Source organism: Dipodomys ordii, unplaced genomic scaffold (genome assembly GCF_000151885.1).
Source record: "Dipodomys ordii isolate 6190 unplaced genomic scaffold, Dord_2.0 Scaffold220, whole genome shotgun sequence".
Lineage (NCBI taxonomy): Eukaryota > Metazoa > Chordata > Mammalia > Rodentia > Heteromyidae > Dipodomys > Dipodomys ordii.
Genome location: NW_012267436.1, coordinates 1,779,937 through 1,789,992, shown reverse-complemented (window position 1 = coordinate 1,789,992; position 10,056 = coordinate 1,779,937). Strand labels below are relative to the sequence as shown.

The following is a 10,056-nucleotide window of genomic DNA, read 5'->3' as shown; positions in this document are numbered from 1 at the left end:
CTTATGTAACTGTAACCCCTCTGTATATCCTTTACAATGACAATAAAATTAAGAAATGAAGGAAGGAAGAGAAGGAACGAAGGAAGGAAGGAAGGAAGGAAGGAAGGAAGGAAGGAAGGAAGGAAGGAAGGAAGGAAGGAAGGAAGGAAGGAAGGGAAGGAAGGAAGGAAGGAAGGAAGGGAGAGAGAGAGAGAGAAAGAAAGAAAGAAAGAAAGAAAGAAAGAAAGAAAGAAAGAAAGAAAGAAAGAAAGAAAGAGAAGGAACAAGCAAGGAAGGAGGGGGGGAAGGGAGAGAAAGAGAGAATCATAATGACCTAAATGGTAACCAATGACTGAGCATGCTCAGGGAAGAGGGAGGGAACAAAGACGGACCCTGGTAGTAGGGTCCCTTGCCTCAGGGTCAGATAATCAGATTCCTTTCGCCCCAGTGGTCCCTGAAGCCTCGGGGCACTTGGGAGGCAAGCTGGGCAGTGCAGAGGCGAGCTGGAGGTGAGCTTCATCTCTGTGGCAGCTTTGTGAACCTCCTTCCTTGTGCTTCTGAAGGCCCCACCCTGCCCCTATCCTTGCTTTTAAATAAATCCTTTAGGAAGAAGAAAGGGAATGGAGGAGTGGGGAGGGGAAGAGAGAAGAAAAGAGAGGAAGAGGGGAGAAATAAAGAGAAAAAAAGAGGAGTGAGGAATGAATTGTCCCTACATCTCAGTGGCCCCAGGAAGTGGGATGCAGAACTGCTCTTCAGTTCTTGTCAGGAGTCGCCATGGTGACTGAACACTGGTCTCTTTTGATTAATACTCTCAGGCAGCTGTCTTCTTGGAGTCGTTTAAAATATATACACTATTATTTGAACACAATGATATTTAGAGCAGAAAGATCAAGGTGGAGTATGGAGGAGGAAACAGTAGCATTTGCCAGAGCTGAGGCAGTGGCTGGGTCCTTACCATCAGAGAAGGCAAGTGGCCACCCGTGCCCTCCCCTCCCAGACCATCCCCTGGATGCAGAGCTTCTAGTCTCAGACACTGCTGCATCTTTGCCCTCTGAAGAGCCTGCACAGGACCTAGCATAGTGCTGAGCTCAATGAATGCTTGGTGAATGAATGAATGAATGAATGAATGAAGCAAGTGTTCAGTGCTTGTCTAGAAAATAAACTCTTCTTACCTTACCTGGCCTCATGGAAATAATGAGATTCCCTCTACTCTCCTGAAGGCCATGCACAAACACACACACACACACACACACACACACACACACATCTAAAAATTACCACCACCACCAACTTCCACAACACCAAAAGACCTTGTATGGCTCTTTATCAGCATGCATCTATGTGACCCACTGAGGTCCTGTCCATGATAGTCACTCCAAAGAGTCTTCCCAGATAGTTGCTGGCCAGATTGTGCGTGCATCTCACATCCTATTTGAAAAACTAGAGGATGCTCTTCCATCTAAAGACATCTGAGAATGAATCTTTTCATAAAATAATGATCTTTTCTTAAATTATCCACCACTCATCCCCACACTAGTAGAAACTCAGGCCTTGGCAGCTCATTTAACCTTTCTGAGTCTTTTTCCTCATTTGTAAAGTGAATTTGCAATTCCTTATTCCAAGGACTTTCATGATTTTTGAAATGATGTGATGTGTGAGTGTGTGTGTTAAGTACTCAGCATATGTGATTCCTTTTTTTTCCTTTTTGTAAATGTGTGCTTTTATATTTGAATTCTGATTTAAACTGGAGCTCAGAGATCTAAGCCCCTCTCTCTTCTATCCCATCCAACCAAAGACCTTTATCCCATCTGGGCCCAGAATGTTTTTGAAGTTGTTAAATGCTGGGAGGAGGGGAGAGGTTAGAGGGGCTGAGCTGGAAAGGAAATGTTCAGGATCCTAACCCACCCCCATCCTCTTCCCTATGTTCAGTTAAGAAACGAAATTCAAGTGGAGCACTTGTATTTCTAGCTACTCAGGAGACTGAGAGCTGAGGATCATGGTTTGAAGTCAGCCCAGGAAGGAAAAGATATGAGACCCTTAACTCCAATTAATCACCAAAAAGCCAGAAATAGCTTTTTGTAGTTCAAGTGGTAGAGTGTCAGTCTTGAGCATAAAAGCTCAGGGACAGTGCCCAGTCTCCCCTCAAAAGTGCATATGCAAATTACTCTCCAGAGGCTTCTGTTCTTGTGTGTGTATGTGTTTATCCACTGAAGTGTGGACATTGTGATGTGGGTATGTCAGCCCAATGATCTTCCCTACTTCTTTTCCTAAACATGCCTACTCTCTAGTCCTGCCTTCAGATCTGACCTCAACCAAGAGCAAATTAGGGTGACTTAGACCCTTGTGCTAGTTCAGACCTAGCCCAACAGTCTTTGGCAGAAAGCAGCAATGGCCTGGCACTTCACCACAGGACTAGAGGAATTATCCATGACTAAGGAGGAGGAGGAATGCTGTGGCAGAGGGAAGAACAGCAGAAGGATGAGCAACCTGGGGCTGGCCAATCTGGCCCGACGGGGTAACCTGGGGAGCCCTGGACACAGGCCCAGCCAAACTTCACCCTCCCCCACCCTCCTAGGCAGCAAGATGCCAGAGTGGATTTGAGGCATGTGTGCCCCGCATGTCTGGTGTGGGCTCATTTGGCCTTGGTGATGCATTTGGATTAGAATCAAACCCCTAGGCTGAAATAAGAGTATTAAGAAAATAGTGTTCTGTGTGTCTAATTCTTACAGACAAGTACTGGGTTTCTGGATTCCCACAAGCACATATATTGTTGCTAATACATAACTATGTCTCTGGCCATTTACCAGGACACACTGCAGGTGGATTAGTAGAAAAAGAAAAAGAAAAAAACCCTTTGCATGCACAATTGCAGACTTGAGAAGATACATCTAAATGTGTCCACATGTATTTTTCAGGGTTTATGATTGTTGTGGTGGTGGTAGTAGGGATAATCTTACTATAAAGCCCATACTGACTTCAAACTTACAACACTTCTAGCTCAGCTTTCTGAGTGTTGGGATTACAGGCATGTGCTGAAGTGCCAGTTTACATTTTGCAGGTGACAGGACATGTGTGAACTCTTCCAGCATGGGGAAGTAAGAAGCTAAGGATAGAGGTGGACTTCTCCAGTATAGTAAAAATTAAAAGCTACTGGCAGGCCCAAGACCTTATGAAATGAATACTGAATGAATACTGGGAAACTGAATGAATGGATAGGACTAAAAACTTGGTGGTGTTCAGGCATTCTTGAGCAGTCTCTTTTGAAAAGGAAAATGAGGTATGGTAGAAGAGGCTGGCAGATACATTTTTAATTACACCATAGCCCAACACCTGCACCTGGATTTGTTTCTATTCCAAAGACAGTAGAAAGTGATCCTTATACCTGCTCTCCTCACTTGCCATCACCCAGAGTCCCAAGTGCAAAAAAGTGCAATTCCATGTACTATTCAATCCCCTCATTTGATTGGCTCCAGAAAGGACTGCAATTAGCTAAGATAAAATAAAGATTTAATAAAAGAGAAGATGAAATCGAGGTAAGTGTGGGGGGCAGGGGAACCATAGTAGAAGTAGGCAGGCAGATTGCTAGAATTGACTTTGATGCTCTTGCAGCCTTAGAAAAGAGCAACCGGGGGTTTCTATTCCGACATGATGAAGTCTCTCAGCTTTTTCAAAGGGGAAAATGTATTGCAGAAAAATGTGTATGCCGGCATATGCATCGTTTCTTTTTTTCCTGGAAAAATGCCCAAGAAACTTACATGTGGCTACCTAGGAATAGAGACCTCCCCTCTTCCATTTAAAATGTACTCTTTTGTTGGGACTAAATCTTTCTCCTTCCCTTCCCATTATTATAAAGTGCTGGATTATGGTGCTTTTTAGTTAAGCATGTTATTTTGTAGAGGGCACACATGGATATGCTATAATAGAAAAAGTTATGAGCAAAAATCTTAAATTGATGCCAATACAGCTTATTGAGAGGGCCTAAAATTTCATGCTCTCGGTTTCTGTCCCCCAACAGATTGGTAGGTAAGGAAAAACTGGCATTAAGATGTATTAAATGTAGTAAGTAGCAAAGGGCGGGTTCGAACTTCACACTTTGTCATCTGGAGGTCCTCGCGATCCAACATCACTACCTCGCGGGCTAAGCCTCCAGGCGGGAAGCACGTGCACCGTGCTGCCCCACGCAGAACAACCCCAGCCGGGTGCTCCCCGGGCCCCGACACTCCACTCCCGGGGCTCCACGCTCGGGGAATGCGCGCGCACGCAGCGGCGCGGGCCCGGCGGCGGCGGCGGCGACGTCACCGCCCGAGTTTTCCTTTTCGGGAGTCCCCGGCACACATCCTGTGTCCATATTTGGGCATTTACGTCACGACGGCAGGGCCGGGGCCTCCCAAAATGGCAGTGGCCCGGGGAGTCGGAAGCCCGGAGCCAACGCCGCCGCAGCTATATAAGTGGGGGTCTGTGGGTTGGGGGAGCCCGGCTGTGCTTTGAAAAGGCGAAGAGCCGCCGCCCGAGGCCGGTGCGGGCGGGCAGGGCGCTGCGGCCCCCGAACCCATTTCGCTGAGGTGAACGCCGAGAGCCAGAAGCTCGGGCGCCGGGGGGGTCTGCGCGCCGCGGGGCGCCGCTACCGCCGGCCTCCCCACAACTGCGCGCCCCCAGCCCCGCGGGCGAGGCCTCGGGCGCCCCGCAGCCACCGCCGCGCCATGCTTCACCTGAGTGAGTTTTCCAGCCCCGACGCGCTCCTCGACAAGTCCACCGAAGGCTGTGGCGCCGAATCCGGCACCGAATCGTCCCGGCTGCCCGCCAGAGACGCACCCCCAGCCACCGGCTACACCGGAGGTAAGGAGTCCGGCCGCCAGTGCCGGGACGGGGACGCACGAAGCCCGAGAGCGAGCCGGGGCCGGGACGCTGGCACGGAGGGGCCGGGGGCGCTGGCAGGCGCGGGGGTCACGGGTGCGCACTCCCGTTCCCATCCCCCACTAGGCCGCCCGCGCCCCTGCCGGGGCCCGAGCGTGCGTTCGGGCGTCCCTGGGCCTGTGCACGTGTGTTTTGCGTGTGCATGCCGGTGTGCGCGCGGCTCGGCTGCCGGCCCCTGCTTTGGTTAGAATAAGCCCTCGGCATCTGTCGGGGCGCGGCGGGGATTTCGTGGGTAGGGCTGCCGATGTCGAGGCGCGCCCGGCGGGGCGCTCCGAGGCTGACTCCTGCTCCCTCCTCGGCAGGTGACTTCTTGAGCTGGGCTCTGAGCAGCTGCGGCGTCGCGGGGGACTCGGCCGACTCCTGCCTCCTGGAGGGTCCGGCGCCCACGCCCCCTCCGGGCCTCAGCTACAGCGGTAGCTTCTTCATCCAAGCAGTCCCGGAGCACCCCCACGACCCCGAGGCCCTCTTCAACCTCATGTCGGGCATTTTAGGCCTGGCACCCTTCCCCGGACCCGAGGCGGCAGCATCTCGGTCCCCCCTAGATACTTCTTTTCCCTCGGGCCCCGACGCCCTCCTTCCGGGTCCTTCGGACCTCTACTCCCCGGATCTGAGCGCGGCCGCCTTCTCGGAGGCGTTTTGGGAGGCCTCGCCTCCTGCGGGCGTCCCCTCGCAGTGCCTGTACGAGCCTCAGCTCTCCCCGCCCGACGTCAAGCCCGGCCTGCGGGCGCCCCCGGCCTCTCCGGCTCTGGACGCCGCGGCGGCGGCGGCGGCGGCGGCCGCCTTCAAAAGTCCCTACGCTCCCTGGGAGCTGCTTTCTGTGGGGGCCCCAGGGCCCTGTGGGTCGCAGGGGAGCTACCCGGCCACCCCCGAGGCCCGTTTCCCTTCTCTAGGGACCAAGATTGAGGACTTGCTGTCCATCAGCTGCCCCGCAGAGCTGCCGACCGGCCCAGCCAACAGACTCTACCCTGCCGGGGCCTACGATGCTTTCGAGCTGGCCTCGGGTGAGCTGGGCGAGGGGGCCGAGGGCCTCCCAGCGCTCCTCACCCCTCCCGGCGGGGAGGGAGGGAGCGGCGGCGACGGCGGAGAGTTTCTGGCCCGTACGCAGCCTCAGCTTTCCCCGCTGAGCCTTCGCGGCACCGCCACGCCGGCGGACTTCCCCAAAGCCCTGGTGACCGACATCACCGGGAGCGGCGGCGTGGCGGCGCCCCCCGGGCCGCCGTCGGCCACCCCTTTCCCCCCGGCCAAGGCGCGGCGCAAAGGGCGCCGGGGCGGCAAGTGCAGCGCGCGGTGCTTCTGCCCGCGGCCGCACGCCAAAGCCTTTGCCTGTCCCGTGGAAAGCTGTGTGCGGAGCTTTGCGCGCTCCGACGAGCTCAACCGCCACCTGCGCATCCACACCGGCCACAAGCCCTTCCAGTGCCGCATCTGCCTCCGCAACTTCAGCCGCAGCGACCACCTCACCACGCACGTGCGCACCCACACGGGCGAGAAGCCCTTTGCCTGCGATGTGTGCGGCCGCCGCTTCGCCCGCAGCGACGAGAAGAAACGGCACAGCAAGGTGCACCTGAAGCAGAAGGCGCGCGCCGAGGAGCGGCTCAAGGGGCTCGGCTTTTACTCGCTGGGCCTCTCCTTTGCTGGACTGTGAGCGGGAGCTGGCTTGCGGATTGAGGCGCCGCCACTCGGCGGCGAGAGATCTGGTCGGTTCCCGCTTCCCCGCTGTTCTTCCCGCCTCTCCCTCGCACGCCCTGGGGCCGGCCTGCAGTCCTGCTTCCAGTTTTCCTTGAAGCGCCCGATGCGCAAGCCCTGTTCAGCACCAGCTCCGTGGATAGCTCCTGCTGACTAGGCGCTGGCTTCTCAGCCATGCTCCGGGGCAAGTCCTCTTGGGGCACCCACAGTGTAGGCCCTTCCTTGGGACTGAAGACAGTCATTTGTAACTGGCGCACGCCCCACGCCCTCCTCTATATCCCCCAGAGACAGGCTGGGGCTGCGCTGAGCGGGTCTCGCGCAGAACTTTGTACAGCATTGTCTTTCCAGCAGCCATTGGATGTAACGGTTTGGTTTGGTTTTGGTTTTGATTTTTGCTTTGGGATTATTTCCTTTTTGTTGTTGTTAATTTTTTGTAAAGCAGACGCTACTCTCAAGCAGTTGACAAAACTGTTTATTTTTGCAATTAAAATTATTGTGCTAAAAGCTTACTGAATCGGCCTTGTCAGCTCCTGATCCTATCCTCCCTCCCCCCAACGCCTCAGGATCATGTGTGCATGGAGGCAAAGGAGATGCACAGGTTCAAAGGGTACAGGACTAGAACACAGCACACGCCTACTGACAAACACAGCTACCAGGTTCTATGACCCATAGTAGGCTTGCTGTAAATGTGTATTGAAGGAAATAATGGATTTGATTACGGTGGATCTAAAGACTGGGGATGTTTCTGGAACTGTAAAACGTTTGAAAGGCATGGGTGCTAAACACTTTACATATGTTATTTTCCTTAATTCTCAGTCTCAAGTGAAGCAGGCATAAACCCCATCTTAAAGATGAGGACTGGCAGAATGGCTCAAATGGTTGGGCACTTACCTAGCAAATGTCAAGTCCCTGAGTTCAAACCCCCGCCACCTCCCAGGCAACAACAAAAACTGATGAAGTAATGGAGATAACTTTCCGGGTGACTTGGCTGGAGACATGTTGTCCAAACAGATATAACTCTAAAGCCCAATGCTTAGTTTCCAACCCTGGAATGGAGGTGCCCAAGCTTGGAATAGTTCTAATCAGACAGTGAGAAACAAGTTGGGCACTAGATGGAGCCTTAAGCAGTAGCAACAACAGTAAAAGGCTGCAGTAGTTCAAGTGCAGCTTTTGAATGCCAGTGTTTGCTGTCACAGAGGCCCCCTGGAGTTGCTTAATGGTCATATGCTTTCAGGACCAAAAGGGTTGTAGCATTCTTTTGGGCCAAACTTGTGAATGAGGAGCAGGCTTTGTGGTCACCTTAGTTCTTCCAAAGATCTACTTAACTATCTTTATACTTCCATAACCTATTCCTTCTTGGGGGAACTGGTAGGGGTTGTGGGGATAGCATGATCCTATAAGGGAGAAGATAGGTCTCCTACTTTACTTTCTGAATTCTACCCACCTTGGACATGCACTGTAATCTAGAACATGTCATGTACTCCATCTCCCTGTTAAAGCAAAGAGTGGCCCGTATAGGGGGACTTCCTTCTTTCCCTTCTGAGTTGAGCTGTTCTCAGCCTGGTAATGCCAAATCAACCCTGCTTCTGTTCCTCTGGCTTCTTCACCCCCTCTTCTCCCACAGTCTACTGACTAGAGACAAAATGTACTGTCAAAGAATTTTATCTTTTTCTCACCCCAGCTATTATTAAGTGCTTTCATAGAACCTGCAAATCTTTTATCTAATAAACTGATTTGTGGTAAATAACTTGATGTAGCCTCTTCTAGGGGAATTAACATTTTAGAAGACTAGCCTTCAGAGGGCAATATTTAACCCTTTGGAGATGCTCAAGTGACGAATTACTAGGCACTGTGATAGGTACGTTGTAGATTGCAGAGACCCTTACTACTTTAAGCTGGGTTCTATTAAGTCCTCTTAGCTCTATTGTTCCCCATCTTGTCTCCACACCCCAATACTAGGCCTAGTATTGCTAATGAGAAAAACTCCAAGGAAGTGACTTAGTAGTAGCCCTGGCAACACAGTCAAGACTAGTTCTAGAACTCCCAGCCAAGAAGTTCCTCCTATAACCTCAGTCACTGGTGCTTTCTCCTAGAGATTTTGAGGGAAGAGGATGTTAGGCTAGCGACAGAGAAAATTTAAATTTAAAAATCAGAAAATCAAAGCAAAGGAAGAGATGACATTGTCCAAAAAAATGTATTCATTGCCTGAGTTATGAAATGGTAACCCCTCTGTAAAATACCTAAATAGTAACAAATTATATTTAAAGAATGAAAAATCAGAAAATCAACCCAGGTGGGATATAGCTCAGTAGTAGAATGTTTGGTTAACAAACTTGAAACCCTGGATGTGTGTATTCAAGGACTGTCATACAGCTCATTTTCTTCCTTACTTGCTGTTCTTTTTCATCTGGCTCTCAAAATGTGAGCATCTCCCACAGACTCAATTTTTAGCCCTCCTTTCCTATTTCTACTCTCCTTGAAGAGCAAATTTATTGCCAGTCTTTTCAAACATCCTCCTTATAAAAATACTTTCTAAACCAGCCAGCCCAGAGTTCTGACTTGTAACCATTTCCATATGGGTATCCTATTGCCATTTCAAGTATAATCCACCTAAAACCTAATCATCCTTCCAGATACCCAATCCCCATTAATAGTGACAAGCTGGGTTTCAGTGGCTCATGCCTGTAATCCTAGCTACTCAGGAGGCTAAGATCTGAGGATCTAGGAAAGTCCATGAAACTTTTATCTCCAATTAACTACCAAAACGCAAAAGCCTCCGGGGCTCAAAGTGGTAGAGCACAAAAGCACAGGGACAGTGTTTAGGCCTTGAGGCCCCAGGACTGGTGTGTGTGCACGCACATGAGTGTATGTACACACACACAGAGAAACACACAAAAATAGTGACAATCATTTCTTGGTTTCCTACAGTTCTGTGGAAGTCAACTTTGCTCCCTTGTTTCCCCACACAACTGATGAAACTTGCATTCTTCAATTACTTATTTTTTCTTATTCATGGTACATTATTTTCTTTATGTATTATAATTTTTAGCTTGTGAGATAAAATTTGTGGTTTTATCTGCTACTGGCTCTTGAACTTAGAGCTTGAGTTCTGACCTTGTCCCTCAGCTTTTAACACTTAAGGCTAGTACTCTATCATTTGAGCCACACCTCTACTTGCAACTTTTAGGTGTTTAATTGGAGGTAAGAGTTCACAGACTCTTCTGCCTGAGCTGGCTTTGAACCATACCCTTAGATCACAGCCTCCTGAGTAGCTAGAATTACAGGTATAAGCTATGACTTTGTGTTTTCATCTTTAGCAGCAATACTCTGTGGTTTAGGTTAAAAATATGTTTGTCCTTACAGGTTTGAGTTTGCAGGCTGGGAAGGTGACTCAGTGGTAGAGTGCTTGCCTTGCATGCCTGAGGCCCTGGGTTCGATTCCTCAGCACCACATAAGCAAAAAGAAAAAAGCCAGAAGTGG

The 10,056-nt window shown here is 50.6% G+C and overlaps 1 protein-coding gene across 1 annotated transcript; it reads left to right on the top strand.

Moving 5' to 3' along the window:
* Positions 1–4,371: 4,371 nt before the first annotated feature.
* Positions 4,372–6,535, top strand: Egr4 (early growth response 4). The gene is given in 5 exon segments (XM_013035766.1): positions 4,372–4,432; positions 4,435–4,503; positions 4,506–4,620; positions 4,622–4,815; positions 5,196–6,535. Coding segments are annotated over 5 exon segments (1,779 nt in total).
* The last annotated feature ends 3,521 nt before the right edge of the window (positions 6,536–10,056 follow it).